Source organism: Telmatherina bonti (genome assembly GCF_933228915.1).
Source record: "Telmatherina bonti genome assembly, chromosome: 7".
NCBI classification, from domain to species: Eukaryota; Metazoa; Chordata; class Actinopteri; order Atheriniformes; family Telmatherinidae; genus Telmatherina; species Telmatherina bonti.
Genome location: NC_136625.1, coordinates 23,727,567 through 23,751,702, shown reverse-complemented (window position 1 = coordinate 23,751,702; position 24,136 = coordinate 23,727,567). Strand labels below are relative to the sequence as shown.

Here is a 24,136-nt window from a genome sequence, read left to right as displayed (position 1 = left end):
AGCAGCGTCGTTTAATAATTCATTCATTCATTATCTGACCCGCTTAGTCCGATTAAGGGTTGCGGGGATGCTGGAGCCAATCCCAGCAGTCTTTGGGCCAGAGGCGGGGTACACCCTGGACAGGTCACTAGTCCATTTAATAATCTTAACATTTTACTCTTTAAATATTTTGTTAGAAGCCCTACAATATGTCTGAAAATATGGTACAGTTTCTTTCCTATATACAATAAAACCTAAATATAACTTATCTTATATAACTTAACTTATAGCATCTATCTTCTCGTGGCATAATTTTTGATAAGGTGTCAGTATGCACTAATGTTCTACTTTGAACATATAGCACATATGTATTATTTATTAATACTTGTATCCATGCTTCTTACAACCACTTTGTGTTGAATTGTTGGTTAAAGGAACATTTTCAAATTATCAAATGCATTTAATTGTTGTTGCTCATGGCATTGTGAGTCTCTTATTCCTGTAGAACAGCAGCATGTCCCATACTATCTGTCTGGTTATATTCAGTTTTATCTCTAAGACTGGGCCTCCAGGTGTGCATTGTCAGATTGTGTCTGGCACCTGCACACTGACAGAGAATGCCCTGGATCCTGTGGGTTATTGGATGGGACCTGTAGCCCACTTAAGCTCTTTGATGAGTTTTTCCAGCTATTCATGTGAGGTTTCTTTGGTGTGGTGTGCCACATTGTCCTGCTGTAGGAAGGTCACTGCCATAAGCAAGTTCAGTTAAATGAGTAATGTGCATACTAATGTTAAAGTATATAGTGCGTTCTAAAGTAACATCAATGTGAAAGCCAGGATAGATGTTTACCCAGTAGAGGATTTTGTTAAGATCAGCAATGTTACTCAACAGTCTGTACTTGTCACCCTGTGGTTGTATTTTCAGTCAACTAGAGGGTGTAAGTGTGTGTATATCCTCATTTTTGAGTCACTATGTCCAAAGCAAAAAAAGAGAAACACTACACAGTTTGCATTTATTGCTCTGAAATTATATACTTGTGAATGGAAAACTCACCATCAAAGACCTTGTGATGTCTTGTAATTGAAGTCTGTAAGGATCGTCCATCATCTTTAAGAACTCCTTCTATCTCCCTGCGGCTCAGGACGGCCAGGTTGTCCTCCATTTCGCTAGTACAGCAGGTGTAACCCTGTGGACAGATGCGCAGGTGCTCCCCTGGCAGAGGAAGAGAAGAAAGTGAGTGTGATGGGGAGCAGAGGTGGTGAGATGAAAGAAGAAGGGGAAGAAAATATTTAAAAAAAAAAAAAATTAGCATCAAGAGGTCCCATTATTTTAATCAGAAGAAAAGAGCAAAATTGAGATTTATATCCTGTGTGATGCTGTGGTGTGAATTATTTAACAGCGACTACTACTATGAAGGGACAGAGTTATAGCTTTAGAGACTTTGTTTTATGGCCTTAATTACAACCGATTGGATAGTTAAGAAGGCAGAGCTGGATGTATCTGGCTGCATGATCACCTTACATGGTCAACTTTGTTGTTATAGCAGCAGTGGTGCAGGAATACTGTATCATATACACACCTTTAATGAGAACTCCTGGGGCCTTATTTATAAAAATGTTTTCTGATTTCTACTGGGACACAATCTGAATAATTTTCGACAATTTTCATTTGATCGGCTGATAAAAGATGGTGAGTAAGAAAAAATAAAAACAACAACAACATAAAACACCAACTGGTAAATCTTAGTTAAATGTAAAATGACAGTATCTATCCTGTGATTTCCCCTCATAATGTCAGCATAAATCAGTGTTTTGTTGAGACCAGCCTTGGGCTTGGACACTGAATCATCCCTCCACATAATCATATATTGCAATCTCTAGACACGTCCTTGAATAGAGATACAATAGATAAAACACCAAATGGTTCAACAAATAAACACCTTCCACAAGATATTCATCTGAGGTCATATGCAAGTTTAAAAAATAATTTGTTTAAAATAAATAAGACACCTGTTTGTATAAACAAACTAACAATTAAAAGGATTAGAAGAATTAATTAGAATACACCCAGGCTTATTGGTTAGTTTTAGAATGAACACAGAACCAAATATCATCTGGTGCTGTTTGAACTAGGACTGTCTGAACTGACTAGCACTACAGTCAAATTAGGGAAATTTAAAGAATTTTGCATTGGAGGATTTCCCCCCACTATAACCACTTTAATGTATACACCCGGTGCTCTATTCAATACCAAATATACACTGTTATTCAGAGTTAGATACAGTAAATCCCTTTTTCTAAATAGGAGACAAAACAAAGACCAAACAGAAGCAACAGAGGCTTGAAAGTATTTTATCCTATTTGAAAATATCACGATCTCAAACTACCATACCTAAAAAATTGCAAATACTTTTATAGAGTAGCTCAGAAAGCCTCCAACAACATCAAGATTGCATCTTTGTTCTCAGGGTGAGCTGTTATGTAGGTGGATTAAAAGCATTAACTGTATCCAGTGCTGCACCTCTGCAACCAGGAGTTTCCAGTTAGGTTTTCCTGGCAATGCCATTTGCCCCATGTGAAATAAATATTTCTGCAACTGCCATGCACACACACATCTGAAGCTGCTTAAGTGAACCAGGGCGATGTAGGATGTTTTGACTCAAAAGATACATTAACGCTTGAAAAGATTTAACAAAATACAGAATGACACAATTAGAGTAGTTATTTAATGTTAGTGTTCATTTACTTGCATTTGCAACAAGCACTTCAGGTTGCAGAGTTTCAATTTGGCTGCACCAACAAACAACTGAATCTCAGTCTGTGGTGACTTGCACCTTCCACTCAAAGGACTTACACTGCAAAGCATTTTAATTGCGTTTGCTGAGATTCCCACCTCGAGAGAATTTATTTTCCATTTTTAATCCCTTCTCTACATGACATCCCCTTTAAGATCCTCTCATGTGGTCTGAAACAGTTTGTAACTGTACATACCTTCACCCAAATGTACACTTAACATCACACATAAATGCATACAGACACATAGATGCATGCTGACATTAAAAGCACCATTTATGCTAGATTTAAAGTCATTATTGTTTTTTTAACCATTCAAAGTGCACGGTTAAAGTAACATTGAAGGCATTGAACTAGTTTGATTTAATCTATAGCAGAAAGTATGGCATGAGCTACATCTGCAGAACAACAATCTAAAAGGATTTTAAAATATGCACTCAAAAGCATTTTTCAGTTTTTTGTCACAGATAAGACTAACGCCTAATGTGTCTGATATAACATAAGCTAAGTCTGATTATTATATCAGCAAGTCAAAGCTTCAGTTTAATCATTAAAGCTGTGAGTCTTGAAATGTTTAATTAATACATCAGCTTTCATCACTGAGCTTTACGTGGTCTGCACAAAGGCAAATGCTGATTCAGTAAACATACATAAGCACTGGATTAATGATTTAACGTCTCCAAGGCTGTCATTGTCATGCACCTGGCAGTGCGTAAGCTCAGGGAAAGGCTGTAGGCATGGTATGAAAAAAAACAGATTCTGCTGTCACCTTTTTTTTTAATAGCTGTTGCCTGTGATTTTTCTAGGCTCTGGATTAGATTACATGTAAATGTTTTGCTCATTTACAGTAGTTGTAACCTTAATTAATTGGTGTGTCCCCCCAAATCTTGTCCAAAACCTCAACAGTATTCAACAATGAGTTTAATGTTAGAAGAATCTATGTACTGTCATGATGAGGTGTCAAGCAGGTTCCCACAGTTCTCTTTTTAGAGTGTGTGGTCCAGTACAGCTCTGAGGTGGTGTGTTTAAATGCAATTCCCTTGTTCAAACACCAAAGTGGAGGACAGACTGGCAAAATCAGAGGGAAGGCTGACAGTGAGCATCTCAGCTTGCTCTCAGTGGTAATGATGTGGCTCCCACCCACACATCATGACAGAAAGTTAAATAAATCTGTGTGATCGTGAATAAGGGAGGAAATAATTGAGCAGGAGAGGAAACAAAGATGGGAGAACAAAGAAAAGAGAAGAAGAAAAAAACGAGCTGAAGGGAAGAATGATTAAAGAAAAGCATTCTGTACTTTTGTGGTCCAGCTGCAATCTGTCATCCCCTGTGATGACTTTTTAAAAGGCAAGTTAGTGTGTAGGTGTATATTTTGCCTGCGATCACTCCTTCCAATGCAGTGTATTTGCTGTCTGCCCTTTTGAAGATATTTGTACAAAAGAGAAGGACATAATCATTGACACACATGGATAGCACAAGGCGTGATGCTTTCGGGTGCAACCAGACCAAAGAATTGTCTGCAAAGGGTCAATTGTTCTGAACAAATAACAGCACAAATCCAACATACAGCAAGAAAGGTCGCCCGTAACAGAGCATCACGCTTCCGGCTGGCTAAACTAAAAGTCAGCTGATGTTCCAGGCAGAGCAGTCTCATCATTTTGACTCAGTAAACTGCAGAATGTGTGAGCTTGTGCTTCTATTTGGATGGGAAGGACTGCAAGCTTCTCTCCACAGAAGTGAATAAGGAAGTGTGCACTTACCACCAGACATGGCTCTCCTACTTTTAAATGCTTTCCGTCCCTCCTTCTCCTTTCCGCTCTTAAACATTGTTTTTTTTTTGTTGTTGTTTTTTTATGAGTCCTTCTGAGTCCTCCCTGCAGTCTCAATAAGCTTCCCTGAGTACCTACACAGACGTTGTCATGCATTGTCAAATAACAGCATCTGTCCCACAAGGGAGGAGATATTAACAGAGTTTCAAGGGACTGTAGAACTGCTGCACAGGTAACTGTCAAAATCAATAAATCAGGCTATAATTAATTTATATATTCAAACACATTTAAATTAATAATAACAGCATTAATGAACCACCTACAGCAATGCCTGTCAGTGCGGAGGTTGCAAGTCAATCACCCGGATTACAATGACTCACATAAATATACTTGCCACCCATACAAATATTCATCTATCCATGAGGGCAAAATTAAGCTAATTAATTGTTCATTTCCAGGCTGTAACAGGCCGTCATCACTTCTCCCCCTTTCTTGCTTTTTCTTGTGACAGACATGGCTGTTAAATTTCCCGACCATTAGCTTATCATTGTTCACCAGGGAGGAAGGCTCCTATTAAACAGCAATCTGGAAAGGCAGAATAAGGTCATGCACACTGCGATAAAGTATGGGAGAGACTGACAGTCAGAGGCTTTTAGAGATGGTGGGAAACACAGAGAGAGGAGAGGGCAACAGGAAATTAAGAATGACTCAAAGCCTCACTGGTCTGGGAGTCTGTGAACAAAACAGAGGAATTCTGGTCTTGTCCAGTTAGGTCACTATTTCTAGGACACTCAGTCACAGTAAGTTTGGTTTTTTTTCTGGTCTGTAGTCTTTCAAAAGATGATAAAAACCAAACACCAGTTTTACAAACCTTGTTATCAGTTTGTATGCTATATTTGTCCCACTAGTCCAGAATATGTCAACCTGCGCAGGTGGTTTTTGCTGGCGGCATGCACATTTGAGATGATCCATTCAGACAGTATGCTGGTTAAATGGGTTTCTTTTTTCAGGTTTCAAGTTGTGCAGGCTATAAGGAATCTTGTTTTTTTTGTCCTTTATGCCAGTGTCGAACTGGTCATATAATATACCTCTTTTAAACACTGGGTACCTTTAAGCTAATCATAATCATGACAACTGTTATAGAAGAGGCACAGCAGTTGATAATTTTCTCTAACAGTAGTTAAAACTCCAGAATTTGCACATTTCTGCATACTTTTCTCAATTTTATGATTTATTTTTAACATTTCCAATACTGCATAAGGTAACCAAAAATAACCACTATGAAGACGTTAAACATAAGAATCCTTCTGAATACATTTATCATGCCAGCTGCTTAGATGTTTTGTTGTCTACAATGTGGATACAGAAAAATCTGCATTTTTATAACCTGCATAAAAGACAACTGCATGTCACCCATTGGAAAGCTGCGGTGGCCTTGATGTAGCTCTCCAAAAGGTAAGGGAGCTTCCAAATCAAACTTTTAACCAGTTTAGCTCATGCATACATGCACTTTGCTTTTTGTTTGTTTAATTTAAAAAAACATGGCATCAAACCGAATAAATGACTATTTTAGTTAAACGACATACTTGCATCTTATCAGTCATAGCCATTTATTAATAATTTTGTTTTCTAAGTCTGTCTCAGAACATATTACATAAGTATCATCATTAATTCCACATCTCGCAAATAGTCATGAATCTATGCATGAAATGTATGACTTTGATAAACCTTTGTGAGTTTTAGGAGAATACACAGCTTTAAGTCATGTTCTGGATAATAGTAACTGTGTTTATGATATATAAGTTATTCATTTTACTGGTTAATGGGGACTGGAGAGTCTTGAGCATTGACTGAAAAAAAAAAAAAACCCTTATACAAAAGTATTCTGCATTTATTTAGGGAAAAGAATTTAAGATGCATTTCCTATGAACATTTGCTGTATCTCCATAGTTTTTTTTTTTTTTTTTTAAGTTCATTTGACCAAATTGCATGACTGTAATCACACTGACATAACTGATGTCTCCTGGTAATGACTTACATTGCATAACTGAAACTGTGTGAATGACAACGTACACTGTGTGTGTGTGTGTGTGTGTGTGTGTGTGTGTGTGTGTGTGTGTGTGTGTGTGTGTGTGTGTGTGTGTGTGTGTGTGTACATGCATGGATGTGCTGTGAGACCAAAGGGATTAGCAACCTAATGCAGTCATTGGTCAATGCGTGCATGTACACACACGTGTGTGTGTGTGCATGTTCCCATGGATTATTGCTAGTGCCAGAGAAAACATTCACAGAACACTAGGAATCACACACATGGACACACACCCATGCACACTCTTGAACAGTGTGGATTAGGGTTAAACAGATGAAGCTGAACAAGGCTGTTCGGCGGCAGAGGTTGACATGTCTGATCCGTCAACTGCACGCTGAAATTTCACATACCAGTCTGACAAATGCTTATTACAGACAACACTGTGTTGTCTGTCTCGCTACCACCCTACATGCCGTCTTGCTAGGAGTCTATCAGGGCTTTCTTTGTACTCTTAACTTTCACACACAGGGAATGACCCACAGGCTACCCGAGCTTTCACCTACAGACCCTCGATCCTCAGCATGGTAATGTGAGCCACACTGAGAGTCACATAAATAGCTTCCTCGAACCAGACGGGGTGGCAGCACACAACACATTTATAACACATTACTAGTGAGGTCGACTGATTTAACATGCCACTTTCCTTCAGCCCAGTCTGTCTCTCTGCACTGCCAAATGACCTGATATCTATTTGTCTATAGGTACCGATGTACTGTCCCAGAAGATTTATGAAACACCCCTGAATACTACTGATCTCTTTTACTCACTTGACTCAAATTAGCGCCACAGTAATTGGACTGAAAAAGTTTAACCAACTATTCATTTTGACTAGAGTAGAGACGAATGACTAAATGGATAATGTGATAATGTAATTATGTGGGCTGTGGGGAATAGTCTACTCAGTTAGAGCTGGACAGCGCTGGCTGTGATTAACACTAATAGTGGTCAGCATTTTGGAGTGACTTGAACTGAACCACATAGTCACTATGAAGAGGTTGGGAGGGGATGTGCCTAAACAGACTGTAACTCACAACAAGAGGACAAATCAGTTGTTCATATGACTTAAATCATTTTAAAACAGAGCTTTATTCACCACTATCCCTCATTTAGTCTTTTCTTTTGGTTATGAGTGTCATAGTTACATAACTACTTTTATACTGCATCATACCGTTTCTCCCCACAAATGTAGCCACAAAGATTATAACTTTTTTGCAATGCTGACTTCAGGTAAGCATACCTAGAAGGCATCCAAAAGGGAAGCATAGCTTTTTTTTTATTATTATACTGTAATAGGATTATTAACAATTGGGTATTTACAAACCCTCTTTGGAAGATGCGACATCAGAGTCAAACTAATAAAAGTGAAATAAAAATGTTCAAACTTGAGTTAATTACTGTGAGTAGATGAAATATCAATAAAAGCATAATGGATCGCATCCCTGTTTAGCTGATGGTTTATATTATCTCCCGTAGCAACAGATGTGAACCAGATGCTGTAGCTTCAGCCTTGAGAACGGTGATAGTGTCACTGTATACAGATCAAAATGGATCGGAGCTGGCGATTAAAAATGTTATGAGAGAAAGAATTTGAGTGGGCGAGAAAGAGAGACAAACCGAACTAAAACTTTCTATCAGACAGCTGAGTGGATGAAAATCCATTGCATGAATGTTTAGCCCAGCAGCCCATTCCTGTAACATTTCCACTGGGTCAATAAGAATCTGCGGGATCCCAGTGCTTTTGCAGCTCTCTAAGGGAAGTCTGTGATTTATAAGGAACATGATGGATTACAACAGGTTTTGTAATTAAGTTGCCGTAGCCCTGAGAAACATGCTCGACTGTGCACTCGGCTAGGACAGGCACAAAGTGTCACACACGCACAAATGCACACATACATTTGGCCTTTGCGCTCTTCCTTTTTTTCTAAGTATCTCTATGCTTGTTTCTCCCATTTATACACACACACACAAACACACAAGTCCCTGTGGTCGATAAGTAACTAAAGAATGCCAGCTATATCAAATGGAGGCAGCGGTCTCTCCTATTTACCTGGTCATTCCAAGCACTGTCAAAAAGTGACAATGTGCTGTTGGATACTTTCGGTCGGCCATCTTGCTCAACCATGCCCTTCCTTCTTCAGTGTCACGTATGTTATGTGTTCACACTATTGGATATACTGGTTTATTTATTTTATTTAATTTATTTAGCTTTTTGTGTTGCCAGAGAAAAAACTTAAATGACCTGGAATGGAGGAGAATGTAATTTCCCTAAGTCTGAACAAAAATAACACATCCAACACTATGGTGTCCTAGTTACACCTTATATCCCACCCTTTGCCTGCCGGCTACTGACATGCTGCAACTTGTGCTTGCCTGTCTGTCACATTACTTGCTGAATGTCAGTGTGCATGCATGTGAACTCAAAAGTTAGGTAAACTAGTGGTGGAAAAGGTCAGTTTAAAGGTAATCTGAAGACTTGTATCTGGTCATGCTGTAAGATATTTTAGATACGCAAAAGACCAAATTAACCACATTTTGACCTCATTTCCGTGAGTTCAGGAATTTTGGTTGTTTTGGAGATGCATGCATTAATCAAGGTACTGTTACATAACGCTGAGGAAAAAAAAGAATATCTTTTTATGTATCTACAGAAAATAGTGAAATATACAAATTTGACATAAACAAAACAGTAAGAGAGGGTGAAAAGCGACTTTTCAAACGATGAACCAGCAACATTGTTGGCTCGAAACAACCATAAAGCAGTTTCAGCCATTTTCACATTCACAGCAGCAACTCAGCTTTTTTTTAACAGAAGACAAGCCTGATGAGTTTGTTGTTGAATGATTGTCTTATTTCTTCATACTGGAGAGAGCTCATATATAGAATTCAGTTAAAAAGTTTTTCAATACTTATTGGAAAAATACAATTACTTTTGCATCTTGCAGTTAGGGTAAGTAATTAAGAGACACTCTGATGATGTACCTTACTCTACTGATCCTACAGTTATATTAAATATGTTTATATTGATGAAGGAGATCATGACCATAAATGCTTAATGTTAAACATATATTTTTTTCTTTATTAAACTCTGCAGGATAGTGACTCATTTTAACACCTTTAAGTTCACCGTTGAAATTTCCCAAACCTCCACAGAGCTCCGCTTCAATGAACCACCCCACAACAGTTTCCACTCCTGTGTGTTTAGCAAAAAAAACTGAAAGATGCTTTTCTCAGAAAGTGGAGCAAACAAGCAGAGCAAACTAAGGTATATGTTAGATTCCTTACAACAAGAGACTATAATAAGCTTTCTTTATCATAATCTTTCTCTTTCTTAAGAGAGTCATGAACTAGATCCAGTCTGTCTGTCTGTCTGTCTATCTATCTATCTATCTATCTGTCTGTCTGTCTATCTATCTATCTATCTATCTATCTATCTATCTATCTATCTATCTATCTAGTATAAATAAGATACAGCAACATCTTCTGTGAGTGGATTGTTGGCTAACAAGCTAAATACTCTAATATCTATGTTAAATCTGCAATATAGCTAATAATGTCCAAATGTGAGGTCAGGTCATTTCTAAAATGGTTGGATTAGGCTGTAGATTACAGCTGGCTTCCAGTTTAACTAGTGACGGAGTTGGTCTTCCTCCATGATGAAGATTGTGTTCAAAATAAATTAGTCAATTTCTATAAAAAATATTTTAAAACATAGACTCTGCAAAATACATCACAAACAACACTTATATAAAACCGCAATGATATCATAACCTCAGGACATTAACGACAGTCTTTTAGTTTTGCCCAACTCAGTGTTTACTGACGTACATGTAGGTGAGCAAAGTAAAGGAAAACAAGACAACGAATCTTAAATTACACACTGAAAGATTTCAGACAGCAAAGAATTACTTTTACAATCCATCAGGTCAGAAGTGGTTCGTGCCTACGTCGGCTCTTTTAGGTTACAATACGGAAAGATTAGAGCAAACAAGCCATTATGCACAGATATGTACAAGAGTGTACATAATTTTTACACCTATCTAATTTTGGGTAGTTCAACAGTAATTCCTTCTTATTTCCACCCATTAACAATTTCATCATCAGTAGTTTCAAAATCTTAGATTGCCCCAAGAAGGGAAATTACCAGGGCAGCATGAAAAAATGTGTTTACATTCAGTGTGAGACAAGTACAGAAAAGGAAAACCAAGCGGCATAATGTTTATGCACTGTTAGTGTGTGAGAAAGAGCTCGCAGCCTGACTCCTAGACTTTTAAGTTTCCCTTAGCGGCAGGACTCTGTCCTGCTGGTGTAAGAACAAACGGAGTTGCCAGTTCCCCTCTGCCCTGTGCTGTTGAGTGGTACAGAGGCTGACACACAGGAGCTGACCTGCTGTTGTCAGGGCCTGTCAAAGCAACAAGAGCTAAATCACATTCAGTCAGAGACATGGACTCAAAGGCTGGTGGGTGGTGCAGCTGCAGACAGGTGAACACATGAAAGAGGCGGCGTGATAAAAAGAAAAAAAAAGTCCATCGCAAACAAAGCTGGGGAAAAAAAAAAGAGAAGGAAAAAGAAGGCAAGTGCACCAGAGAGTAGCTGAGTGTCCTGGCTTATTTGTAGAAATGTTTTTCAGTGATTCCAAAACGTATAATCATGACTGCTTCGTAGATTTAATCATTTTCAGATTACATGTATTTGTCAGATGATGGAGGGGTGGGAGTTTAGTGAATATTAAGGTCTACATTATAAGGCAGCATCATTGCTTCAGGTAAAAGGAGGAAATCTTGTATGGGCTGCTCTCAAAAGTGATGAGTTAGCTGGACTTATTTTAAACCATGGATGGAAAACCACCTACTAAACCTGCTGTCAGTTTCTTAAAAGATCTTAGCAGAACAGGAGGAGGTCCACGTTCAAAAAGGCCATGACTTTAGTGGAGGATAATCCTCATCTAAATTTTTCAACGCTTCAAGGATGAATAAACAATGACCAGTATACTCAATTCAAAATGTGAGGATCCTTCTCTGATCTTCTCCCCATCCATGCAAAGACCTTCAAAATATCACAAGATCAAATTGGAGAATATTTTATGTAAAACTCATTTAGGGGAAATTTGTTGCCATCTGGTCCAGAACAACCTGGAAGAGGAGGCCATGCATCTCAATAGAACATTCCTGATGAAATGAAGGAAATATATAAATAAGCTCAATCATGACCTAAGTTATTCACAGCATTCAAAGTGGGACACTTACAGTGCTGCATTTGCTTTAGAAAAATGACAACAAAGATATCTAAATATACTCTTTTTCTACTGGTATGATTACAAATGAGTTATCATTGTAACATCACTCACCCAAGATAAACTTTAAATCTACACAAGGATGAGCAGTATGTCCTCTTTTTTTAATTTACTTAATAGATTTCAACAGCAATCCCGAGCCTAGATGTCATATATGATTGAAGTTTTGAATGTGATCCAGCAATCCTTTCCTATCAGTTGCCACAGAACAAAAGCCTTCACAAAAACCCATCAGTCATCATTTTTCAACCTACTAGTACACGCCCCTGCCACTCCCTTTTAATCATTTTTAAAGTCAGATAGAAAGGTTGTCAAATCCTCCATCAGGGTTCCTTTAATCACAAATAATGAATCAGATAAGTACTAAAAGTGAGGTGATCTGATTATAGATCTTTTCTTGGAGAGAACATGAATGATCTCTGCCTCAGTCATTAGATCAAAGCACAGACAAGCTCTCAGTTCCTCCCTCAGTTCACTCATTCCTTACACACGCACACACACACACACACACACGTACACAGACACCCCTCCCTTTCTTTCCTTCCTTTGCCTCTGGCTGGGAATCTGGCCGGGAATCTGGGCTTCCAAAGAGCAGATCCACACTTGCCCAGATTCTCAAACACTGGCTTGTTTTATTTATGTCTTCGGCTGGCCAGCAGTCTTTGTCTTGGGGCATTTCTCTTATCTGTAATATTTCATGTCATTTGTCTCGCTACATTATAAATCAAGATAAACAGCGTCATCACCTGTCATATGGAGACAATATTGGTTTGCTGACAATTATACTGCAAAACACATTAGTTATACAGGGAAACTGTACTGTGTTTCTGCAGCATGCCAACATTTTTATAAAATAAACAACTGAGCAAAAAGTCAAAAAGTCTGATCAGACCTCGCTGTAATCAATACATCAAATGATTGAACTGTGTGTTCCATTGTTTCTGTTAACTTATCAGACCCATTAGTGAGATGGATGTCGGAGTTGGGGTGAGAACCAGGAAAGTTAGCTGCGGATTTTATAAAATGGTGTATTGGTCAGATACTGCAAAGGCTGATGTCTCGGCTAGTTGTTTTTATTGGAGCAGTCCGAACTCTCAACGAGTCGCTAACTGCAGCAGCACCTGCTATTCTACATAAACAGAAATCCCAATAAAATGTTTTTTTACATATGCATTTTACGAGCTTTCCCACTGGCTGGGTTTTCTGAGTAACCAATGAGATTTCTTTCTTCTTTTTTTGTTTTTGCACCATGCAGGAGAGTCACTGTTCACTGACCAGAATGACTGTCAGTCTTTTTTTTTACACTGCCTCTCCTTTCAACCCTCCTCAGCCTGTTGACAGCAGAAGCCCTGAAACCATAGCATATAATGAAGCCAATCAGAGAAATAATTCAGCGTGCGGGTGGCCTTAGCCTGCTTGAACTTATCATGTAGGAAGTTGGCTCTCTATTCTGGGGGAGCTTGCTCAACATTTGAGCTACAAGTAAGCCAAAGATCAGTTCAATTTGCCATTTTGGCTCCAATGCTTTGACTGTTTTTTAACAGAGAACCTTTTGAATGCAGTATCACCATGCTTTTTTTTTTTTTTATTCCGGAGCATATTTTCACCCAGGATATCTCTACATTGTTACACTTATCTTTCCCTCTAAACTGCTAGTCTTCCATTTCAACCTGCTGAAAAACATGCCTGCATCATGATACTACCACCACCAAACTTCACTTCAGGGATGGTATTGGTTTGGCCACGATTGGTACCTGGTTTGCTGCAAATAGGACACCTGACATTCTCTCTAAAGAATTCAAACTTTGTCTCATCAGAACAGACCATTTTTCTAAGAGTGGTCCAAGAGTGCTTCAGGTGACCTTTGAGTCAAAAGTCACCTGAAGCACCCCAGATTTGTGCCTCAAGATAATCATATCTGAGAGGTCTACAGACAAGTCTGACTTCATGCTTTGTTTGTGCTCATACATGCACTGTCAACTGTGGGACTTCATATAGACAGCTAAATGGCTTTCTACCTAATGATATGAGTTTTTCACAGGTGGATTCTAATGTAACTGTAGAAACACCTCAAGGAGGATCAGTGGAAACAGAACGTAACTGGGCTTGCTTTTAAGCTTTATGGCAAAGGTTGTGAATGTGATTTCTTAGTTTTTTATTTTTTATAAAATTGTAAAACTGCACATATACACCACTTCCTTTAAACAGACACAGCAATACAATGATGAACACAATCTGATCCTTTGATACATTGATGATTGCTCTCAACTAATGGTCCATAAGTCAATTAACCAGTGAGTCATATTAAAAGCCTGAGCTGAACAAGGGCCTGACATGAGAACTAACACAGTACAAGAAAAGCCTTGTGTGGGTGATGTTGTGTGAGAATAGTGTATGCGCCAAGCTGTCTATTTTGAAGTCAGGTCAGGGCAGGCTAACACTCCAGGCCTCTCTTAGTCACTTTGAGTCAGTGAAATGACTTGACAACAGACAAATAGACACGGCTTACTGACAGCCAGGCAAAGGCACTGAAAACAAACAGAAACATTAAAGTCACATGGCAAATAAAAAGCAGGACAACAGAGCATGGGAGATTTTCTAAATACTGGCAGGCGGGTGGACAACCTTGAACGGACACTGATTAATTGTACTACTACTGAAAGGCAGCAGCATTTTGAGACAAAGCCAAAAATGTTTTGGGAAGGTTGGAACTATAAAGTCTCTAGTCTTCTGCTTTCCTGCTCTGTCAACAAACCACAATGACACTCCATGAAACAGCACAGAGCACCATTCACCACAGTTGCTCTTTTGTCACTACCAGGCCACTGAATTATTGTTCGATGTAGGCAACCATCGCTGATGTTACACATCTCTTGCATGATGCAAAGCAGCATGGGCCTTAACCACATACACGTAAGTTCTGAGGAACTGCTCCAGCTGTGTTTATTGTGCGTTTGGAAAGGGGGGAATTTGGGCAAATGAGTCATCTGATCTGCAGGATGTCAGTGGTGCATGAAAAGAATGACGGTAAGTTGGTAAGATTTTAGTTGCTATGTTATTTGCTTTCATAAAAAGCAAATAAGCAGGAAAAACTGCAATGAGGTATATAAGTACTAGACACCATTTTTTCCTTGCTGCATTATGGCAAAATAAGCTTTGCAGCTCAAGCCATCTTTTATTGGTTTATGTGCAGATAATGTGAAAACAAACAGTAAATCAGACATGCATGGAAGGGAATAAAAATGCAAAATTTTAATAGACAAAACTGGAAAATCTTGTGAAGGTGTAGTGTCCAGAAGCATGCTATTTGGTAATGTAAGCCCTGCAGAGAACATTGTATCCTGCCTTGCATTTCCACTCATCACAGCTGTGCATAATTATTGTCATCTATAAATGTCCTTCTGTTGCAACAAGAAAAGGCAAAAAATACAGTATGTTCTATCTCTGAGACAATAACATGATAATGCTTTAATAGTGATATGCTGTATGTAACATGCATAGCATACATTATTTATGTATATATGATTAAATACAAATCAAATTAAGTACAAAAACTTAAAAAAAAACCATATATGTATAGCAAACCGACAAAAAGGTGATGTACTCATATTTTTTCCAGGATCCAGGCTTTTATGCTCTTTTTACAACAGTTTTATGATAATCACTTTTACCATAGGAACAATAACTGCCTTTCAAGAAATAAACTTGCTTAGATTAATAAATGCTTAGATTGCTGGATTTGGTTGTTGTGAAACAATAACAGTAATAAGAAAAGAAAACAAATCGAGAGGACCTGAGCTAAATTGCCCATGCATCAGTGTGAAAGTGTAAGTTTGACTTGTTTACAGGGTGATTGTCTGAATGATGGGACCATTTTAAAGATGTTAAAAAAGATGGGGGGGGGATTCTTTCCATGCTGATAGGGACAGTTAACAAATTATATGTGGTTTGAGAATTTATATTCTGCTCTTCAAGATTCAAGCATTCTTCTCAAATAGATTATTGTAAACCACAGCAAATTACTCCTCACCATAGCTGCAAGCAGAATTAGACCCAGAGGGACACGAAATCATCATAAAACTCTGCTGCTTAAAGGTCAGGCTGGAATGTAGCACTTTGGGGAAAAAAATTAAAGAAGGTATTTAACAACAATGCAAAGAGTACAGCAATTGTATGTGTGTGTGTTTAAATGTGTGTTAAACATTACAGAATGACAGACATATGAGCTGTCACTGAATCTAAATGAATTATGAAAAGCAGAAGTCCTTTGACAGAGCTACAGAACCACCCCTGTGTTCGGATTCCCACAGCTAGCCCTGCAGGCCTTCAGAAGTCAAAACTTGGCATATTGCCCAAGTGGGAGCAGCTATATTGCTGTGCTCTGACAGGTAAATGCACAAGATGTGTAAAGGAATGTTTTTGTCTTTCATTTTGTGCTCCTCTGTCTAATCCTTCGTATCAGTCCAGGCCTGAAAGAGGGTATTTCATGGGTTTTTTTCTATGACAGCAGAAAACTTAAATGCTTGTCAAACGTGGACTCTGGAGTTTGGCAGCAGCAGCTCTTTGCCTTTAACGTTGGTTTCTTCATTTATTTATTTCCTCCTTTGTGGACTCCAGTAATGTTTAGATACCCAGAGACTTCACAGAAGGTTTTCCTCATAAGGTTTATTAGCTTCCTGCTTAGTTTTGTATCAGTACTACTACATATGACATTTTGCTCCTTCATGTATTCAGTTTTCTTTTTCAAGTCTTTAAGTTTGGTCATTTCTCCGAACTGTACATCACGCTTTTGTAACTCATCATAACAACCTATCCACATGGAAAGTGACACTTTAGTAATTCCTCTGTTAACAATGTTTGTTTTTAACAATCTTTATTCATTTCAACAGGCCAAAAGATTAATGTAAATTTTAGTCTTTGTGATGCTGTTCAGAAAAACACTGGAATAAAAAATAACTACAGACTTTCCATTTTACCAAAGCTGCTGAAACACATCAGAGTGATTGGGACAAAGCTTCTCCACTGTACTCCCTCACTGGAAACAGTCATTAGAAAGAGCTGGCCTGTGCTGAAAGGCTAGATGGTTATCCCCTCAGAGTGAGATGAAGGCAGAGGAGAAGGAGAAAGAGAGAGTGGACAGGGAGGCCATGGGGAGACTGATAGGGCACTGGCTTTTGCTGAAAGGGTAGATAGTTATCCTCCTAACCAAGGATAGAAAGAGAGGCTGGGAGTATAAAAAGTAAAGGGAAGTTATGGCCTGAAGAGCTTTCCTTGGCTACCTATTCTGCTCCTGATTGACTCCTGACATCAGTTAGAAACATGAAAGCAAAGGATGACATGTATACAGCAACATCACTGTTAAATTGCCATGGTAACTGTCAAGGAAGTTGCAAGTTTCAGAGTATCAAGTTTGGAAAATGTTATTTGTTATCTGAGCTTAAGTATCTCCCTGGGGTGTGTAGTAATATTCTAAAGCATCTTAAAAGTACAGTGGGGGACTGCATGGTACATTTTTACATAACAACACATCAAACTCTTAATGTCTAATTGTCTAATTGTCCAAGCTAAAGCCAATCACTTCTGCTGACAGCTTTGTTCATTTTAACACATACCAAGTGTTTTGATATCACTTGTGACATGATATGACAAGTCAGTTTTGGCATAGTGTAACTCAGAAGTTGCTGACAGATCTGAAGTTAATTAAAAGCACTTTTTGTCCGTTGACTGATGCCAGTGCATTTATTTATTTATTTGTTAAGTTTTCTTTTAAACAGCCAGATGTTTACATTCCTTTAACAAGAGCACATAGTTGTAAATAAATAGCTCTAATATAAATTCTTCAAATATTTACAATTCAGCTGGTTTCTGTTTCTAGACTTTCCATTATGTCACTTTAATTATCAACTGAGATTTGTGTGACTTACTCATAAAGTTTAATTTGAATTAATGTGTTAATACATTATGTCTTCTACTTCTACAGCTCTGACAGGAGAATTACTTTTACTGATTGCCTATCTCAGTGAAGATGGATAGAAACACTTATTTTTATTAATTCAATCTTTACAATTTATAGTGAATTTGGTTGCAGTTGATCATACAATGTGGGCTTCAACCAAACTGTCAGGCACTAAGATAAGTAAATAAAAAGTATTTAGTTTACATGCCATCAACATTTTAAGCCAGTTCAAAACTAACAAGATTCTGGCTACTAATTTTAATTTAGCATAATAGCTAAGAACGGATGCATTTAGAAAATCTGATTATTCTGAAAAAGCCAAAAGGAGCGAATGCAAATGTGATAGAAGAGTTGCTATGTGTTGTTTATTGTTTATTTTCAAACTGAATTTGTAAACCCTATCTTGCACCCCAAACTATTTTGCGCTATATACTGTAACTCACAAATTCACAGGGCCCCCTCCTTCAGGTTTAGATCTCACCTGTTCCTCCCATTCTTCATGCAGGTGCATGAAGGTGTTATGAATGCTCAGAGCATTGAAATGAATGGACTGAGGCCAGCACTTGCCTGACATCATGTAGACTTTCCCAGCATTACATCGACCTACAAAGCCTACCATTGTGCAGCTCAGCCGGTGCCCTCCACCCACAGCGATCAAGCCACACATACCCCACTGGCATCAGTCAACGGACAAAAAGTGCTTTTAATTAACTTCAGATCTGTCAGCAACCACCAAGTTACGCTATGCCAACTGACTTGTCACATCATGTCACATTTGATCTTTACGAGAATTTTGTCTGAAAAAATTAAAAGAAAGAAAAGTCATCTTTGATAATATTAGGGACCACTTTCATCTGTTCAGCTACATGGAAACTTTCGCAGAGTTGCATAACAATTGGCTCATTCTAAGAGTAAAGGCGAAACTGCTATATTCATAGAGTGAATAAATAACAAATAGAAACACAGTTTTTGACAATAGATTACATTATTCTGACAATACCCTTTGCTTTTGGTTCACCCTGTACCTTTAAGCAAACCTTGGATTTGTATACTCAAGCTCCAAAACACACTACAGAGACTCCATAATGATGACTGCAAGAAAAATATTACCACAAAACTTCGACTCTGTTTCCCTTTCTGGTGTAATGAAGTTATGCAAGATTAACATTAATGTGTGAAGTTATTTTTATTGCCCCCTTTTACTTGAGGCAAGAACATAATAAAATGAACTTGGAAACAACCTTTTCTCCTAATTACTTGTCTCCTTGTCTTAGCTGCAGTAACGTGAAAGCAAGGCGAGGATTAAGAGAGAGATAGCAGCATTGGAAGAACTTTACCTGAACCTGAACTCCAAGGGAATTTTTCTCCCCTTTTGATCGTCTATTTAACATGAAGCTATACCATGTGAACAAAGACAAAACAAAGGGCGGTTCCTTCTTTTTTTCAACAGCAATAAAAGGCAAAAGAGAGAAGAAAGGCACATTGCTTCTTTGGCAGCAGAGTAGCGCTTGTAGAGTAATAAACGCTGAACATCCAAGCTGGCCCTGGGCAGGAAATGTTGGAAAAGCAAGGAATGGGGCAACAAGAACTCACAAAGAGAAGCCCCTTCTAAGAATCTTAGACAGAAAGGGGAGAAGACAGGGACTGGGCCAAAGAGGAAGAGGTAAAAAGCGAGGACAGAGAGACAGTCTTTTTACTTTAGAAAAAGAAACATGAACTTGACAGAGCCTTATTAAGGGGGCTGTCTCCAGACAGCACGATGGGTTCCCTTTACTGAGTACAATAATAACTACAGGGGCAGTCGCCAGTTAACTGCCAGAGCAGACGTCTATATCACCAAATAGTGCTGCAGTGCACAACCACGGCTTGTACAAGTGCTAAAGGATGGTTTAACTGCAAGGACGGACCTGCTTATAAAATCAGATATCTTCTCCATGTTGTTCCCTCTAAACATACACACAGACTCACACATGAGCAGCAACAGCACATCTCCCAGTAAGACCTAGGGGGTCAATAAAAACCATAAACCACAACAGATTTTGTTTGCTAAAAAAGTCAGAGACAATATACTTCTGACATGACAGGAAAACACACCTCCAAAGCATCTCTACAAGGACATGCTGAGGCGAATTGCAGAGCTCTGAGCTACAAACATCCATGTCATCTGTCCAGCTACAAATACAAATTTCCTTAAATGCTTATGAGTGCAGAGTGAAAATATTATTTCAGTTTGGATCAGCTTTATAGCAGTAAAAGGACAGTTAGCCATCTGAGCCTGCTGCTGCAGATGTTTTTCTCTGGAGATGCAGATGGGATCGTGCCAAGAATTCATTGGGATGCTGCGAGGCTAAGGAGCATTTGAAGGCAATATGCCCCTCCAAGATAGCTTCATAAGAAGAGATGGGCATCTAATTGGTCAATAAATAGTGAAAAGCCAGAAGAGCTCCTTGATTTTATATATATTTTTTCCTTATCTGTCATTTGCCGTGTCAGTAAATGTTTAAAGACAACTGTGTCTCTTCTTGTTCTGTAATTAGGATTTACTCCACACTGGCACCACAACTGACTGATTGCAATGAGGATTTGATGATAATAGAGAGGCAACAAAAATAAAGAAAGATGTTTCGTTTAGATTTTAGATAATTTGTCAGCAAATGTTCTTTTCATTAATTCTTATCTTTATGTGATCTGAGATAAAAAATCTGCCACAAGCAGTGTAAAAAAAAAAAAAAAGTCAGACATAAACCCAAATAGAAAGTGACATTTAAGAGACTTTCAAGGCATCTTCAAATTACACCGAAACAGTTCCTCAGGTCAGAATCTTTGCTTTATTTTTAAGAAAATACAAAAAAGCCCTTAACGTAAATAACAAATAGATAATGATTTTATCATTTGGGTTACAAGTCCTTCAGTTAACGAAACACACCTTTTTTCAGTGGAATCCAACACAAAAGCTGTTTTTTTTCTTTTTTTTTTTGTTTATAGCAAAGACTTGCAAAACAAATCCTTTTCTTTTATTTAATTAAAAAACAGATATATTGTATGTGTAATCTTACTTTACTTTGATAAAAAAAAAAAAAAAAGCAACAGAAAAACACTGTTCCAGGTGCAATTACTGAAACAATATGAAGCCAGTAATAGTGACTTTTTTTAGAGGTGCTGCATCCAAATGATACCATGCACATGTCATTTTAACAAATACATTCTTACAGCAAAATTATTCGAAACTGTGCTTGCTGTCCCTTTCAGTAGACCACTAAGAGCCTGTGACAGTAGGTAGAAATGAAATAATAATCACATAACAATGGAAGTGTGAACATGGTCTGTGGAAAAGAGTATTTATAGCAGTGTAACGGTACATTAGGCACTGTGTTCCCTGGAGAAAAGGGACCCAGCTACAATTTGCAAAATGGGTGATGCGGGAGTGGGAGGATCCAACAGTTAAAACCATCTCGTCTGAAAACCGCTGCATGACATTTTGATGCAAAAAAAAGTTGGAAGGTCGCCACGCCTAATAACTTTCTAGGTCTCTTTCAAAGATTCAAGCTTGGAGAGGAAAAGAGAGTGCTTTAGAAAAAGATAACACATGAGAGGAGGGGTTGGACGAGTATTGTAGCATGACAGAGAATGCTTCCTATTTGCAGAAATGGAGTGTTTTCCAGTTCTTCAGTAATGTTGCAATACCCTCGCAGTTTTTGTTAGTTTGTTATTTTTTCAAACACATTTAATAACTATTGAAGTAATAATGATCAATCATTTTAGAAAATTACTAAAATGAGTCAGTATTTAAAAAATACTTTGGTCATGTGACCCCTCTTCAAAACTCATCGTGTCGAGAAAAAGTGACATTTTCTTTTGTTGTTACCTTTTGTGGGAACAGAATAATAAATCAGATTTGCCACTCCCCACTTCTAAACAGTCAATTCAGCAGAGCTGAAAGAAGAAGAAAGTCTGATAACACATTAGTTACATTCATTTCTTTGCAACATACCAGTCATGTTTTACAATGCTAAAGAAACTGAACCAAGACACAGAGCATTGGTAGATGCCATTAAACTGCTTAAAGCAGCAACAGACCTATCTATCTATCTATCTATCTAGTATAAATAAGATACAGCAACATCTTTTGTGAGTAGATTGTTGGCTGACAAGCTGAATACTCTAATGTCTATGTTAAATCTGCAATATAGCCAATATGGTCCAAATGTGAGGTCAGATCATTTCTAAACTGGTTGGATTAGGCTGTAGATTGCTGCTGGCCTTCAGTTTAACTAGTTGGTCTTCCTGACGTACATGTAGGTGAGCAAAGTAAAGGAAAACAATACAACGAATTTTAAGTTACACACTGAAAGATTTTAGACAGCAAAGACTTACTTTTACAGTCCATCAGGTCAGAAGTGGTTCATGCTTACGTAGGCTCTTTTCGGTTACAATACGGAAATATTAGAGCAAACAAGTCGGTATGCACAGATATGTACAAGAGTGTACATGATTGTTACGTCCAGTGCTTGCGGTTAATAAAAAGAAGTGTCAGCATCAAAGAGGTGGATTTCATATTGGAGCAGGCTTATACTACTGCTGCTTCAGGCCCAAGACAATAACATTTAGCTCTTACTGGGCTCTGGCAATGCAAACAAATAGAACAGATGAATGTACTCAGAAAGTGCTAGATTGAAATAACAAGCTACTTTTGAATGACAGAAATATTGTGATCCAATTGGTCGCTTATAAATGTGGTGTTAATAATCTCTGGTCACAGTAGATTGTCCTGTTATGATTGTCGTCTCACTCTTCAGCGCTGTTCTCGCCCAGCTAGCCGCGGATATGCACAGGCAATGTCAAACGATTCAAGTTCCCATCCCTTTAATGTCACAACCCACTTTGCCGTGACCAGACTGCCTCAGTACCCTGTGGGCACACATCCCTGCCTTGCAGAATGATTCAGAGGGGTTTGCCAACGCTCCACTGCCAGTTACGTGCATTCTGTTTTTCTGTATTCAGCCCTGAAACCAATGCAGTACAGTTAACGCCAATTATTGCTTACTGGATTGCAAAACCATGGAGGATAATAATGAAGTCATTGAAATTGAAGGAAGACATGTTTTGAGAAGGAATTTGTGACTGACTTTAAAACAACAAGAATGGGATGTTGATGCACACTTGGATAAACACGCACAGTTACGTATTAGCTGAATGAGCTCAGCTAAAGCAGCCCAAGGAGACAAGAGAATCCGCTCTGTGTCCAAGGCATAAACAACAGTTACTGACGTCACCCAAAATCAACAAGGCCAGGGCCTGAGAAAGACAGCCAGCCAATTTATATAACAATGTGAAAAAAGGGACTTTGGGAGAAGCGTGACAGCTGTGCTTAATCAAGACAAGCAAGGCAATAGAGACGTAAAGGGATGCAGAGAGGCTGAAAGTAGGTGGAGAAAGCTGTAAAGGGAGGGAAGAGAGACCTTCGGGGGAAAGAGAAGATGGGATACAAGACTGAAGAGAGGAAAATCTCAATTTTAAACTTGCATCTCAGACACAAGGAGCCTTAAAAAAGAACGGAAAACTTAAAAAAAAAAAAAAAAAAAAAAAAAGAGGCTGATAGAGTGACTTCATCCCAGTGGGAGTACAATCCTTAACAAAACAGCCAATCAGGAAAGATTAAAGTTTTGCTTTGTGTGTCACCAACATTTTGCAAAGATGAATAACTTTGGAAGAATTGTGAAGTATCCTACGTTTCTGTTCCTTTTTATGCACAACTGTGTTTGTAAAAATGGCAGTAGTAATGACAGTAGTTCTCTGAGTTTAAGCAGGAAAAGCAACACAGCAGAAAGAAAAGATTGATCTGATAAAAATAAATCTATAATTAAAGAATATCTCGTAACAATTAGCCTCCTGGGAAACAACCCCCCAGTCCTACTTACCTTGAGTCCAGCCAGTCCTCTATAGGCCCAGGCTATTCATCAACAGACATCACATGACGGAGCAGCAGCATTCATCCTGAGCCATAGTCCCCTCTGCCCAAAAGGATTTGTGATTCAATTTGAGTGATGCCCAGGGCCCCATTGCTGTAGAGGCTGCTGGGATAGCTGGGAAGGAAGTGTGCAGGGTGCTGTGTGACAGGATTGTCTTCACACCAGCTTTAGTGGGAAAATGCAGATGTTTGGAAGCAGTTTATCACACCAGACAATGAATTGCCAAATTGAATGTATTGGTTGTTTGCTTGTTTTATATGTGTGTGTGTGATGTGAGATGGGAAAAATAAA

At 38.4% G+C, this 24,136-nt stretch overlaps 1 protein-coding gene across 1 annotated transcript in view; it reads right to left on the bottom strand.

The window, feature by feature from the left end:
* The window catches only part of gpc1b (glypican 1b), a 66,574-nt gene that overhangs the window by 27,410 nt on the left and 15,028 nt on the right, over positions 1-24,136 (bottom strand). The window contains exon 3 of the mRNA XM_079244052.1: positions 1,034-1,192. Within this exon, the coding sequence (XP_079100178.1) occupies positions 1,034-1,192 (159 nt within the window). The remainder of the gene's footprint in view (positions 1-1,033; positions 1,193-24,136) is intronic.